General features: G+C 41.9%; 1 protein-coding gene across 2 annotated transcripts in view; it reads left to right on the plus strand.

Annotated features, from left to right (window-relative positions):
• The window catches only part of DUSP16 (dual specificity phosphatase 16), a 77,852-nt gene that overhangs the window by 49,451 nt on the left and 12,428 nt on the right, over window positions 1-15,973 (plus strand). For both annotated transcript variants that reach the window (XM_028533464.2, XM_028533465.2), the window contains one exon: window positions 9,606-9,769. In XM_028533464.2, coding sequence (XP_028389265.1) covers window positions 9,606-9,769 — 164 coding nt within the window. The remainder of the gene's footprint in view (window positions 1-9,605; window positions 9,770-15,973) is intronic.

The raw sequence follows: 15,973 nt of genomic DNA on the forward strand, positions 1-15,973 counted from the left end.
CACTGAGTCCAGCTCACTGTAGGTGCTCATTAAATGTCTCTTTGAACTTACGTGTGAATCCCTATGAACAGGTATCAGTCAACTTCCTCACTGCTCTGGGAGGTCATCGGGGAAGTGTGCAGTTAGCAAAGAGGTGGACCGTTGATGGAGTGGAATATACCAAAGCAGTCCTCTGGGAGGGCCTGCTGCAGGGTAGATTAGAAAGCTTTGAGCGTCACATAGAAAGGCTTGAGAGGTGAGTTGTACGGTGATTCAGGGACAGTTCACAAGTTAGTCAAATTTGATTCTTAAGAGTCATTCTCCAGAGACCAGACTCATACTCCTTTTTCCTCTTGACTCATAGCATTCTCTCCTGATCAATAACCTCAGTCCATTGTGCCCTTTGATGATGGCTGTCCCCACATCCAGCAGCCACTCCTCCTCATCTGGGGTGACTGTAACTGGTCTCCCCAGTTTCTTCAAGAATGTGCTCCTGATTCCCTGAGCCATGGGGGTATTACTGGACTCTAGACTTCGGGGCATCAGAGGAAATTCCTCTCCCCCGCCGCTCATGTAATGGTCCCGGGACAAGGCAGAAGCACACTAAGAATGTGGGTAGAAAGATGTTTTTCTTGCCCTTTGCTGCCTTTCACTCAGAGAGTCTTCTAGGGCGTTGTTGTCTAGGAATAGGAAGCGTGGTCTGGGTCCCCACCTGTACCAGTTTAGCTTTCAGCTGTCAGTGGAATCAGGAAATCCCTTTGAACACCAAAAGTGTACAAGACTTATGTCCATCAACAGCTATTCATTGTAACAAGGAAAGATTCAATAAATACGTATTGAATGTTAATTATGTGCCGAGCACTGTGCTCAATGCTGAGGTGACTACAAATACAGGAGTATGAGGCGTAATTCTTATCCATGAGGAATTTACAGTGTATTATAGCTGGAGAAATAAGAGGTCACAACACACACAAGGATAATTCGCGGTCCCAGGTCAGTGGTAAACACCAATTGCCAGATGATTGCTATAAATTTTATAGAAGTTCTGAGTTGGCAAGGCCATATCTAGATACACTGGTCAGGTAAGATTTTCTCTTCTTTTTTTTCGATGCAACAGAATAGAATTGAAACTATCAGAGAGCATTTCACATAGTAATGGAAGATTTCATCATGAAACTTGTTTCAGTGGTGATTGTATGTAGATGTTCAGAAGGCTTTAACAAAAAAATAATTTTATTGGTCATAGCAAAAAAAAAAAAGGGACATACTGCTATAGAAGGGGTGTGCCTTGTGCTTGCCTGTGGTTTGGAAAGAAATATAAAAGGGATTAGAAGGATTGAATTGCCAGAGGCAAGGGAAAATTAGGTTGGGTCATAGATTGGGAATAGATTTTGAAGGGTCTTGAATGTCTAAGAATTTTGGGTTTTATTCTATTTGGGAGCAGAAAATACATCAAAACTTTATTTTAGGGTTCTTAATCTGGCCACGGAGTGGAAACACGTTGGATGAGGGACAAGTGGCTCAGAGAGAGCTGTTACTGAATTTGTCTGAGAATGAGGCTCAGAGATGGAGAACTAGGGTGGTGGCAGGAAACTGGAAAGGCAGGGACAGGCAGAAGAGACCGGGAGAGTGGGCCAGGCAGGGATGCAGGATGAAAGAGAGGGAGATAGGGCTTTGGGTTTACTTTGAAGTGTCAATTAAGTTTTTGGCATGGAATTGACCAAAGGAGATTAAAAATGTTAGATTGGAGTTTGGGACATGAAGCTCAAAAATATAGACTTGGAAAAATTTAGTTTTCAGGTGAAAATAAGCAAATGTGATCTTCTTAATAATTCCTCCTTCCATGGCGAGGCCTTCTGATTCCTCCTCAGGAAGCCCCAGCATGCTCCTTACCCGGGCTGTTGCCTTCCTGTGTTTAAAGACGCCACAGGAACAGTCAGTGAACCTGGCTTTCGTACTTGATGGTTTTATTCTGCCAAGTGGTAGATTCTGGCCATATTTCTATCTCTTTGATTGGTTATTTTGGTTGCATTTTTCAGACCAATCTTTTTTTTGAGGAAATTTATTAAGAGTCTTGCCTGGCTGGTTTGTGTGTGTTTAAAGAGGAGGAATTTTCTGGGCATAGTATTGCCAATTTGAAATATCAGTAAAATAGTAAAAATATCACTCCATTTTTCTGAGCACTCTTTACTAAATGACACTTCAGGATTTTGCCAGTTGTTCTAGTTAATGTTATCTTGAGGAATAATAACATCTAGATGTACGAATCATAAGAAATTTTAAGTGGCATTATTTTAGCATTTAGTGATTGTTTTATGATAGTACTTTGAACAGTTTAACTCATTTATGGTATATGTGAAACTGTTAATTCAAAAATTAGGTTAGATAGAATTTCCCATTCCCCATCTGTGCCGGGTGATAGAGTTGTGTAATGTAGAGTGAACTTTTGGGCGGTGTTATTTAATGGGACATGACTTAGGAGACAGAGCTACTTTTTAGACTCCCTGGAGGGTCTCCACAGAAATGCTTGTCTGTTCACTTTCCTCTCGAGTGGATGGAGTGGATGGAATAAGAGGTTGAAAGTAATGCTCTGTATCATTTGGGACTTTTCTCTAGTTCAGTGCTGCTCGGCGGAGAATTGAGTAGATAGAACATAGATGGAGTGACCTAGTGTCATTGCGGAAAACACGCCATGCTCTCTGCCCTTCTGGAGCTGGTCTGTCCAACCTGTGGGGCGTTGCTTACCCAGGCCAACCTGTATGCATTCGGATAGTACCGTTCCATATTTTTGTTTGCTTTCTTTGGGAGGTACAAAATTACTCTGCCTTTATTTTTGTGTTCATTTTATTTAACCAGTTTTAACTCCCTGTGTGTACAGTCTGCTGACCCTAGAAGGATTGTAACCATCTTTTAGTCTGTTTTTAAGTAGCTAGAGAACTAAGTTGCCTGAATCAGTCACTTCAGACTAAAGCAGAAAATAGTGGTTTTTAATGACAATTAAAACACATCATTGTGAGATATACATTTCAGCACTTTATTTTTTAATATTTGGGTTGCCTCGTTTGTGCCCCAGGAGTACAGCAGCAGATGTGTGTTTTCAGTGAGGCACGAACTTCACTTCTCTCTGCAGGTGCAGGCTGGCTTCCACTTAAATCCTCCGCAGACATTCTGGAATACGTACACGAATGGGGTGCATTTATGTCACAGGAAGGGAGTCATTGTCTTATAAAGGGGTTAAATGACATGAGAGCTATATTTAAAAATTATGAAACTATAAATTCTGTGTAAATTCTTTAATACACAGAAATTAAGCTTTTATGTGACATATACTACTGTTTCTGTGCAGAGCCATGGAACCGTCCACCAAGGGGTAGGGAGCCGCCTGTCACTCTCCCCACTTTGGGCATCTCTGCAGACCTGCTTGACCTGAAGCCTAAGTGGAGAAGTGCTGCTTCTCCTCGGAGGGAACCATCTAGAGTAATAATGGAGTCAACGGCTGTCTCTAGTTTCACAAGAAGGACAGGGGTCCATTTTTAGAATTTGAGACTTACATTTTTAACATCACTAAGCTGCAGTAAAGTGCTACTTTGGTTTGTTATGTAAATATTCTTTCATTTTAAGAAACATTGTGATTTGTAACTGCAAGGGTCAGAGGGAAAGGAGTGACTACTGGGAATTGTTTAGTACAGTTGTGATACGTATTTTATTCTGTGTGGCAGGTTTCTTCCCTCTAAAAATTGAACTCTGTTCACATTGGCTTTCACAGAAAGTGGCGCCTGTGTTTGGGGTGGGAAGGGGACGCGCTGAACGGAAGGACTTTCCTCGGCTGAGTCAGAGTAAAGTGACACGTAAATGATGACTGCCTTTCAGCTGTACGAACTATTTTCTCTGTCCAAAGCAATAGATATGTTTTTGTTTGCAAACACACATGCTAACGGTTGGATTTGTGGAAGACCAACATGCAGGAATGTGGATTTTAACGTTGCGGTTTGTCTGCCTGTCCATCCAAATCTGTAGAGGCCGAATGCGTGTGCGCATCTCTGTCTCCCAGGACCCCATCCCCGTTTCTCCACAGGCCGGGGTGTCTGTGTGAGTCTCTGCCTCCCTCTTAAGAACAAATCCTTCTGGCATGATGGGCAGTAGCAGCTACAGCCATTCCTAGATTCAGGTCTAGCTCAGGGGAGCACGAATGGGCTGTACGACTTTTTGTTTCCTACGTTCCCAGATGATAAACAGCGTCAAATCCAGGGATAGAAGGGACTTGGCAAGACTGGATAGTGAATGAAGTCCTTGAACAACTTTTTAGAAATATTTTAAAACTTTTTCAGGAAGCTTATCGGTTCACCAGTACTGCTTTTCATGCTCAGCAAAGGAGGGTGATGAGCTGCCCTTGTGTCTTCTGCAGCGCAGTCCAACTTGGGGGGTGTGGGGCGGCCCGGGGCTGTGACAGGGTAGATAACATGCCTCTTTATTTCGGGTCAGCCATTTGTAAGGAAAAGTTTACTTACGTGAATTGTGCTTTTCTTCTCTTTAGATTTAGTTTGTAAGAGGAGAGGAACATTTTAGACATATTTCAAAGCTGAGTTGCTGATGAGACCACAGATAGTTTTTCAACAGTTTGGGGAAATCAGGCAGTGTCTCATCTGTTGTTAATTAATGAAATGAAACTGGGGTCACCAGAGTACAACAATGAATGAAAGGTCAGTGAATGGAAAAAACTGTCAGTGAAAGAGGATGTCAGCAGAGTGGAACATTGTCATAGATAAAGATCAGGGAAAATGTGCCCTTTGGCTGAGGTAGTGGTTTAAAAAAATTTTTTTAATTGTTTTGAGGGGTGGGGGAGGAGGGGTTGATTTTGTTGTCCTACTTATTTATGCATTAATCGGTTGCTTCTCGTATTTACATGCAGCCTTGGTGTATCCCACACACTTTAACCAACTGAGCTACCTGCTCAGGGCCGTGATGTAGCGTTTTCTGTGGGCAACTAGGTGCTATGGTTTGGGACATTTTAAGCTAGACTGAACACCAAGTAAATGCTCTGAGTTCAATGAAATCTGCTAAATATTTTAAGGCTGTTCCAGTTTGTGCTGGAGGTTCATTGAAAAAAATTGTGAAAAATAGGTTTCTTTTTGTTTTATAATGTGTTTTACAGTGTTATTGCTGTTTTGTTTGCCTTTTGGGTTTTGTTTTGGGGTTGAACATGGGTTTCTTCTTTCATTTATTTCTGTTCTCTGTCTTACAATTTTCTAGAAGCCACACTCACTTTTTTGAGGTCCACTGAAGTTAAAGTGCTTTAGGATCACTGTAGTACTTAATGATGGAGCAGGATCTGGAAGAGCCCAGGCAGGCTGACTCGCAGTTATGGTGGTTGCAGAATCACATCCCCTCTGAAAGTGGTTCTGAGGGTGGCCCGAAAGCCATCAAGACATAGCTTCAGCCTCACTGCCAGCATGCAAACTGTGATGTTGAACAGACCGGTGACTGTGTTTCAAATAATCCACGTGAAGGGCATTTAAAGAGGCTCTTGTGTCTGGGCTCCTGTCAGACTCCTTTCTCCTTTTTTCTCTGTCACTGAAGCTTTTGGAACCATGTGGCTTTGGGGAAGCAGGTCTCTTCCATCACTTTGGGAGAGGCCCACGCTGTTTTTAGCCTGGTACTGAGACCTGGCAGGTCACCACTGCTGGTGAGGGGAGGACTCTGCGGGAATCAGCGGGGCAGTCCCACATCCTAGAGCAGGGGTGTCACACTCATTTTCACCAGAGGCCACATCAGCCTCGCGGTTGCCTTCAAAGGGCCAAATGTAATTTTAGGACTGTATAAATGTAACTCCTCTTTCACAGTTAAGCAAGAGCTCAGTGCTACTGCCAGGTAGAAACAAGGTGCCAAGCTGGATAAAACAAGGTGGAGGGCCTGATGCAGCCCAAGGGCCTTGTGTTTGCCACCTGTGTCCTAGAGAGAGTTGAGCCCACAGTGTCTGAAGAAGTGATGTAGCACCGCAGCTGAGGGGACAGTCTCGAGCCAGGCTTCAGAGGCTCATATCCCAGCCCTGCCAGTTAGTATAGTGCCCTCTGTCTTTCTGAACCTCTATTTTTTATATCTGTACTATGGAGATGATAACAGCACCTAACTCATAGGGTAGTTGTAAAGATTGAATAAATATTTGTAAAGTGCTTAGAGCAATGCTTGTCATGCAGTAAATGTCCGATAATTCTGATTGCTCAAATTATTTGTGAGTATGATTACTTATACATTTAAAATGGAATTTAAACAGTTTCCTTGGATGGTCTTATTTCTCTTTTCTCTGAGAACACTTACTGGAGTATTGTTTTGTTGAATGTGAGTGAGAGACCATCCCATGAACTGTTTTAGAGCCAGAATAGGAAAAAAAGTATGGAACAGTTCTTCAGAGAAACATCAGAACACAGAAGTTAATAGAAGTTAAAATTTAAACTCATACAGTTAAATTATAATCAAAATAGTGCCTGACAGTTATTTTTGTTGAGTAGGTGCAAGGTAGGCAAAGAAGGATGAGATGCTTTAACATTTGGACAAAAACTACTTGGGGAGGATAACTGTGCTATGCAATTAGAGAGGCTGAAAAGGAACAAAACAATAGAAACAAAATTATGAATCCTAAACACTGATACTCATGTACATATGCCAGTGTTGGCTGACCCCTTTTTTAAGTGTGTCTGCGGATTGTACTTGCAGGTATAGTAATTCTAATCGACTTTTTTCAGTAGGTGCAGTGGCCCTATAATAGCGTTTCCTATGTGTGCGTTCCATTAACTTTTTATACATTTAGAAGGAGAGATGAGTTAGGGGGATTCCATAATCAAATAAGTTTGGGAAACTATTTGAGTTCAGTGAAATTAAACAAGTTTCTTTGGAGATACTTTTTGGAGCCTTTAATATCCTTTAATATGCTAATGTGTGCTGTGACACTCCTGGGGACATGCGATATGCTGTATTTGTCTTACTTTTTGGACCAGTATCTCGTCAGTCAACTTCCTGCGGGGCACCAGTGCTCTGGAGCACAGTTGAGAAATGTAACCTTAGAAGGATTGCTTCCCCCCGCCCCCTGCCCACTTTGTGTCTCTGGTGAATCGTAACACAGTGAAATTAAAACAACTAGGTGTAGATAAAGGTTGGATGAAGGCCTCACAGGTAAGGCTGTGTCCTAAATGTATGATCACTGCATTGAAGTAATCATTACTGATGCCTGTTAGAGTGCTTACTGTGTGCCAAGCACAAAGCACTCAGATGTATTCACTAATTTAATGCTTTTGGCAGGTCAGTGCAGTGGCTATGACCATTATCCCTGTTTGTAGATAAGAAGGCTAATAACCAGAGGGCTTAAATAACTTGCCCAACTCAGGCTACCAGAACGTGGTGCAGCCAGGATGTGAACTTGGGTTTAGGAGCCCAGTGTTCTTCCTTCTCTGCTGCTCGGCCCCGGGGCTCGAGTGTGGTTTGTATGCTGTGGAGGAGTGGGGGGTGGTGTTCCTGGATGAGTGGAGAGCATGACAGTGTGAAGTAATGAGTTTTGTGTAGCTGGAGATCCTGGTTGGAAATGGTTTCATGAAAATGTGCAGGTACAGATCCTGAGGCCTCGTCTGTCACACAGAGGAATTGGGGATTTCTGTAACGGCACCACCCAGTCTCCCTATCCAGTTACCTCAACAACTTGAGTAAGCAAATTGCTTCTGTGAAAACAGTGCAGACACTTAGGGGGAAGGCTAGGAATGCACACTTCTACATTTTGTAGGTGGCCTAGTTATCACTGACTTCCTGCCATCCTAGCTGGCTGAGTTGTGGCACCTATACAGAGCACAGGCAGTAGACACGGGAGTCTAACAGGTTATGCTTGAGTTGAACATAATCCAAGGGATAATGTGAGATGGCACTCTCTCCCTCTCCCCACACTTTTGCAGTTTTTGAGGTCATATTTTGTATGCCTTCTGGAAGGGGACTGAACACTAATAGAATGTAACTCAAGGAGATGGCTTTATGGATCTCATAAATATTTAATGAGGTTTTAAGGTCTTGTTTAAGGCTTGATTAAAGAGGTAAAAGTGGGGCTGCCCGCCCTGCCTTCTAATTAGACTTAACATGTTAGTTTTTTTTAATTAAATAGTATTAAAATATATAAGTATTTTCTATGATCCAAATATCTTTGGCTCCTGAGTTTGAACTTAGTGAGTAGTGAAGGTTTGGATAGCAAGACATTTATCTGACAATTTATCAGAATCTTTTTGGTTGCTGGGTTTGGATTTAGAGAGCAAGGAATATTTAGATTGGAAACCCAGCGAAAACCTTACACATTCTCCTTTTGTCCACCCTCAGAGGAACTGAGAGTGCCTCTGTGGCTGGATAGTTTTCCTTGTTAAGAAAGGGCAAGATTGTGACTTAATTAAGGTCATGGAGCAGGTCGTTGTAAGAACAGGACTAGAAAAAAGGGAAATCATCCGAGTCCAGGAATCTTGCCACAAAGCTGCACGTACCCTAACCAGTTAGGGTCTGTCAGCACGTCTTACAGTGCTCTGCAAAGTGAACAGGAGACCCCAGGACTCGGTAGCAACTAGGGGGCCCATGACTAACTGCCTGCCTGGGGAATCCAGGACTTGACATAGACAAGATTTGTACGTAGAGCTGAGTATGTTTCTAATACCTTTGCCATGAAAAATCTCCACAGTAGGAAGATTTAAACTTAATTCCAGGCAGATTTTTAACTTGATCAACATTCTATTTTGAAGAAATGTTGTCTGACCCCAGTTCACATTTTTTATGTCCACATTTTGCTTCTGTGGATAATTGTCTTGCCTTGGTTACTTGCTCCTTACCTCGAATCCTCTTTACATTCCACAACGAACACTCACGGGTGGGGGCTCGGGGAGTGGGGAGCAGATGTTGCAGGACATGTGCAGAGAGTGAGGAAGGGAAGAGTCATCTTGGATCAGGGCCCTCCAGGCCTGCGAGTCCCTGCTGTGGCCCCACAAGCCAAGACTTGGCGCTGGGTCGTGTGTCAGATGCAGCAGTCAGCAGTGCAGGCAGGAAGAGTGGTGTGTGCATGTGCGTCGATGGGATTTCATATTTCTTTTTTCTTCTTTTAAAATGTACTTGCTTATAAGTTGCATTCATGTACTGCTGTACTTACATATTATGAAAATTATAAAACATAAGATTTGATATTGGAAAGGGTAAGATAAAAATAAATATATCTATATATTTTCCTAATAATTTCTCCTTTTTATTTTATTTTAAATTATAGTTTACATTCAATGTCTTTTGTATTAGTCTCAGTTGTACCACATTTGATTTTTCCTTTTATTTTATATCAGTTTTAAAATTTTTCAATTAAAGCTGACACGCAGCAGTATATCAGTTTCAGGTGTACACCCCAGTGATCAGACGTTATATAACTTACTAAGTGGTCATCCCCACAAACCTCGCACCCATCATACACTATACATAGTTAATTAGAATGTTACTGACTGTATTCCCTATGCTGTACTTCACGTCCCCACGATGACTTTTCTTTTTAAACAATTTCATTGGAGTAGTTCACAGAGGCTAATATTCATTCACCTTTGTGCCTGGCCTAACTTTGTCCTGTCTGTCCTTAGGTGGGTTTGCCGAGTTCTCCCGTTGTTTCCCTGGCCTCTGTGAAGGAAAATCCACCCTGGTTCCTACGTGCATTTCTCAGCCTTGCTTACCTGTTGCCAACATTGGGCCAACGCGAATTCTTCCCAATCTTTATCTTGGCTGCCAGCGAGATGTCCTCAACAAGGTGGGTGCTTTGAAAATGTCCTTCATTGCAGGATTTATTGTTAGTAGCTGGAAAAATAGCGATCACTTGTCCGCTGTCATTTCAAACACACCTGGCTCCCAGGAAGGACGTTCACTGTCCTCAGGGTGACTCCCCAGTGAGCACTTGCATTGTCTTTTGGAGCGCTGTTTTGTTTGGTTGTAATAATGGCGACAGGAAACCTAAACTGTTGTCATATCTGCTTGCTCCTCATAGGTCCAAGAGACCTAGAATGGGATAGGATTTTTCAGAAGTTTAGCCTTATTTTCTTAGTGTATTCGTTGTTCTATTTTAATAATTGGGCACACTCAGGAAGGCTCATGCTTCCCAACCTCATGTTAATAAATGCATTTGTTTACAGCAGCACACTGGAAACGGACTGGGGTTGGGCCTGGATTGAGGACAGACTTCATGCTGATTGCTGGCTGGAGGGGAGGGGCAGCAGTAAAAAGATAATGAGGACAGGGATAAGAGTGTACACTGCAGGTCACACTGTCGGAAGCTCATTGGAGCAGTTTGGTTGAGAAAGAAGAGGGAACAGCATGGATTCTGGCTGGAAGGGACATGGGCTACACGAGGTATGCGCAGCAGAGGACCCTGGTTGTTGAGGCTGTTGTTGTGTGTGACGGTACAAGCATGACAATAGTAGGAGAACTGAAATCTTTCTGCTTCCCCAGCTCATATCCTCTTAACCAGTCATGCTAGAAAACGATGCTCTCAGTGCCCAGAAAGGTCGTTTTTCTTTAAAACCTCTAATTTATATCACCTTTAGTTGAAAAAGCAATCAAAGATATTAATTCAGCTGTTGGTGATTTACAAGTGCTGCTTTCCTAAACAAGGCAGCACCTTAACATTTTCTCCTTGAAGAACTGAAAGAATTGTGCTGGCTATAAAAGAAGCATCCCCATTGGCTCGTTCTCGCAAGGGGGAAGCTGGCTTTTCAGGGGGTGGGGGGTGGGAAGAATTATCTATCACTGAGATGCAGTGAGACATTCATATTTTTTTCTTTTTTGTTCTCAAAACTCCTGCCTTGACGCTGTTGTTAATATATCAGCTCTTACCTCGGGAGCTGCTTGTTTGAAATGTGATAGCTTAAGCTTGTAGGAGTCTTTCTGGTGAGGTCACCTTTGAGCATGTGATGATTATTAATTCTCTTTTAGAGATAAGCAAACTATGTCACAGAAAGCAAAATTGATTTCTAAAAGTCACATGCCTCCCTCGGGCAAAGCTGGAGATACTTTAATCCTCAGATCAGAAAATAAGCTAAAATTCCTAGCTAGGGATCCTGTGCACAGTTACCCCAGTAAAACTTAACCAGTCAGCCAGGATGCAAGTTCACAAATATTGTTACAGGTCATTTTGGTTACGTTTAACATTAAATTAAATGGCACATTCATTTTGCTACATACCTTTTGCAAATGTGTCAGTTAACAACCTTATGAGTGCCCTCAAGGTGAGAGCAGTTAAACCTGAGCCTGGAGTTGAGGGAGACCATTTACCAAAGTGGGCACATACATAGATACATTGGGAAGAAGAGGTTGTGGGGGAAGAATGAGTTTGTGGAAGTTCACGGGTGAAAGAACCTGGGCAAGGAGTTATTATGGAATGTTGTCAGAAAGCTTCTTTATTAGAACATGTAGGCTGGGGAATAGTGAAAAATAGGAATGCACTGGTAGGCTGGACAGCTTTGAAACTGATACATGGAAAATTTACACCCAGCCTCCAGATTCAGTGTTGAGAAGAATCGTAGTGATAGAGGATTTCGGAGATCATTTAGTCATCCGTCATTCTATAAATGAGGAAATCGGTATTCCAGAGATGTCAGATGAATTTCCTGATGATGAGTTTTGGAAACAGATTGGCCTCTCTCTCACAGATAGTATAAACTGATCTTCCTGCTCAGCTCTTCTCTCTGACTTAAACTTCCCAGGAAAATAATATGCTTCTGGAAGTTCTTCAAAGATGAAGATTTTATAATCTTCCCTAATAGTACATTCCTTTTGATTAAAATCTAGAAGCTAAAATCTTTAAAAACAACACCCACAAGACCACTAATTTTATTAGTCCTTTAAAAAAAAAAAAAAGCCCTGGCTGGTGTGGATCGAGTGCCAGCCTGTGAAACACTAGGACGTTGCCAGTTTGATTCCCGGTCAGGGCACATGCTTGGGTTGTGGGCCAGGTCCCCAGTTGGGGGCACACAAGAGGCAACCACACATTGACGTGTCTCTCCCTCTTTTTCTCCCTCCCTTCCCCCTCTCTCTAAAAATAAATAAATAAAATCTTTAAAAAAATAAAGTGACACCAAAATATGTTAACAGAAATTTCCTTGGGAGGATTGTAATATTTACCATTTAAAATGCTAGCCTCTTTATATTAATTCATTTAGCCCTCATAATAGCATTAGGAGATAGGTTGGCCCAGAGTTAAGTCATTTACCCAAGACACTGTGGCTAGGAAGTCCTTGGCTTCAAAGCTGGTGAGTGACAGAGATTCGACTCAAAACCAGGCCTACTCTGGCTTTAAGTCCTGTGTGAAACCAGAAGCGCCCATCTTCTGGAAAGAGGAGCTTTCTAGAATAAGCTGTTGTGAAGGACTAAGAAATTTTAACAGTCTATTGAATCGCAACTGAGATTCAATCAGTTGAATCTCTTTTGTTCCCTGCTTTTTCCATATCATTTTTTTTTTAATTTATTTTCCAAGAGAGGGGAGGGGAAGGAGAAAGAGAGGGAGAGAAACATTGTTCAGTTGCCTCTTGCACGCCCCAACCAGGGACCTGGTCTGCAACCCAGGCATTTGCCCTGATTGGGAATTGAACCTGCCACCCTTCAGTTCACAGGCTGATGATGCTCAATCCACTGAGCCACACTAGCCAGGGCTCCATATCATATTTTATACCAGCACTGTCAAAGAGAAATATAATGCAAGCCACATAGGTGACTTCAAATTTTCCAGTAGCCTTCTTAAGCAAGTAAAAGGAAACAGGTGGAATTAATTTTAATAACATTTCATGTATCACAACATATTTAGAATATTATTTTCACATGTAATCAACATAAGAATTATTGAATTATTTTACATTTTTTGTTGCAAGTCTTTGAAACCTGGTGTGTACTTGATAGTTACTGCACATCTCGGTGTGGATGAGCCACATCTCAGGTGCTCAGCAGCCACGTGAGGCTTGTGGCTACCACCCTGGACAGTGCAGGTCAGTACTCCCCATGTGTGCTAGTTTTTACTTATGTTTCCGAGACATGGCTGTGTGTAAAAGGCCATAGGAAGTCACTGATAGCAAAAAGAACACTTTTATTTTCTGTCTCCCTCACAACTGTACTTTTGTTTCTCAGCCTGCTCTTTGTCCTCTAGCCTTTGTACTCGAGCTGGAACAGGAACAGCTTATTCCCCTGCAAGTGGTTTGCTGGTGCCCAGTTCACATCGGAACTGAGTGGGGTCTGAGCAAGAATTTCTAGGTACCGTGTGAAGGACCAAAGTTTTTGATCAGTTTTCTCCCTTATCACTTAAAATTTCAAATAGGGACTTTTGTTTCACACTTAAATACACAAAGTGTACGATGGAATTACCCATTTTGAGTAGTGACTGAGCCAGAACTGGATCTGGTGAGCCACTCCAGCCTCCTTGCTAAAGTAGTTCTGCGGTTCCCCTTTCCCCATTGTAAACAGTGTGCTGCCGGCGCTCTTTGCGTAGCTCCTGGTTTCAGTCTCTTAGTGTGCAAAATTGGCGTCGCTGTGCTGCCTTACCGGTCTGCCCGCCACAGGGACTACTGCTTCTTTCTCTGTCGTTTTCTTATAAGAGTTAGGCAGTAGCCTAGACACAGTATATGCTGCTTTCAGGGTTTCCCTGTGGCCTAGGAAGTCAAAGGTCCTCAAAATTATCGGTAAAAATACAGCCTTTATTCAGTGTCTACTGTGTATAGAACACCCCACAGTGCACAAATTGGTTAGACCGGACGTGTTCACTGACCAGCAGTTCACAGGACCGGGTGACTAACGGTCTAACTCCCGACGCTGAGGCAGCGTGGCGTAGTGGCTGGGAGCCGGAGTGGGCAGTGTTGCATCCCAGGGCTCCACCTTACTGTCCATATCACTCTAGCCACATTACTGAATCTTGGTTTTTTCACCTGCAAACCATAATGATGCCTGCCTCTTAGTGTTCACGTGAGGTTCAGATGAAATGACATATGCCAAGCACCAAGTCCAGTGCCTGGTTTCTAGGGATACTCATTACTGGCATCACAAGGTGGACTGTACCAGAATGTAGGGTAAGTGGTACGGACATACTGTGAGTGTGGTTGGTTGAGGAAGGCCAGGTGGAGGAAGTAGAAGTTAAGGTCACTTTTGAAGGCAAAAGGAGTGGCAAATGCAAAATCATTCATTGAATTGACTTCCAAAAGAAAAATTAGAATTCCATTATCTAGAGTTGCAGTGCCTGTGGTGATTTTACAGGATCTCTGTTTTCAGCATAGCTGGACATGGGAGGCTTGACCAAATACAGCAGTTTTATTAGGGCTATATATTAATCTGTATTCCGTGTGTTACTCCACAGTGTACATCAACAGATCATAGAGTCCATATTTAAAAATCAGTTCAACTACAGGGGAAAGTGTATTTAGGTTTAGGAGAAAGAAGCTTAATGGGAAAAATAGTGCATGAAAATCATAATAAAATTAAGACATTTTTGATTCACAGATAATTATTTTTAAAAGTTTTCTTAATTGTATATTGAAACCAGAATCCATTTTTAAACAATGTTAGGGGATAATCTGTTGTATCTTACCACATGAAGCCTTTTTTATTTCCAGCTTGCTCTGTTCAGTGTAATTTCCCTACTTAGAGCCAGTTAGGAGAGAGGACAGTTTGAATTAGTGAAAAATATACATTATAGGCTTTTGGGGGGAATTAGTGAAAAATATACATTATAACAGCTTTACTGAGTATAATTCATATATCATATGATTTCTAAGCTTTTTAATTGAAATATAACTGGCATATAACATTGTATATCACCTGTTTTACAGGTGAGAAAGCTGAAGCTGGGGGAAGTTAGGTAATATTCAGTAGTGTATGTTTTACACAATATACTGAAACAACTGAATGAATAACATAAATATCTTCAGAATTGAGCAAGAAGTCATTGAGATCCATCTGTGAATAAAAGCAACCACTATTTTATAACATAGTTAGACCCATTCTTCATAACTGTGGTGCCGACGCAGTTCCATTGTTGGAAACGTTCACGGAGATGCCCTCTCAGCCACTTGTGTGCACGTGAGGACGATCAGGAGATGGAGTGAGTGAACAGTTATGTGAAACCTCAGCAGGAACCGTAACTGACTTCCGAGCCACTCGCCGCCTCTGCCCTGATGCCCTCGGCGGGCGAGCACCCGTCTCAGGGCGCACGGGGCTCCTGGCTGCAGCACGTCCACCGTCACCACTGCCAGAGGGAGTGCGCTTGTTCTCAAACCTGTTTAGGCCAGTGCGCTTGTTTTTACAGTTATGTACATTCATTAAAGTATTACCTACACCAGTGAAATATGAATGCGGGAAGAGAGTTGTTTTTCTGTGACCTAAATGAAATGTTTTCAAAAGGTTCAGGAAGGACACATTACATTACATTTTTTTTTCTGTCTAACTTAGGTAGGAGGAAGGCAACTATAAAATACTTCGGAGACAGTTACGATCTAGAAAGATTCTGTTCTGATACCATTTCACAAGTTCTTGACCATTAGAGAAATGGAAATAGACGTGGTAGATGCATTTGGTTGTGACTTGCCTATGAACTCCAGTCAGCAAACCCGTGAAAATAAAAGCCATGCTCCCTCCTGCACCAGAAGTTAGCAGATTAATGCACTATTTTGGTTTTGAGTTAAAATGTTTCAAGTACATATATGTCATTTTCTCCTTTAACTGATTTTTTCCACAGATGTAGTAATTACAAATCCAGATGAGAGAGTACTTATTTGTGGTATTTAATTCAGTAGCCAAATCATATTTAAATTTTATATGGTGACATTTTAGAATTTTTGTTTGCTTTTTTGTTTTTAAAATTGACTGTGTTTTATTAAGTCCCATGCTATTACAAAAAGAATTTTCAGGTACCACCTGGATACATTGATTTAGTAAATAGATTTTCTGAAAGTAAAATTTTTATAAATCAAGTAAAATTATTCCA

The sequence above is a fragment of the Phyllostomus discolor genome, chromosome 2, assembly GCF_004126475.2.
Source record: "Phyllostomus discolor isolate MPI-MPIP mPhyDis1 chromosome 2, mPhyDis1.pri.v3, whole genome shotgun sequence".
Taxonomy (NCBI): domain Eukaryota; kingdom Metazoa; phylum Chordata; class Mammalia; order Chiroptera; family Phyllostomidae; genus Phyllostomus; species Phyllostomus discolor.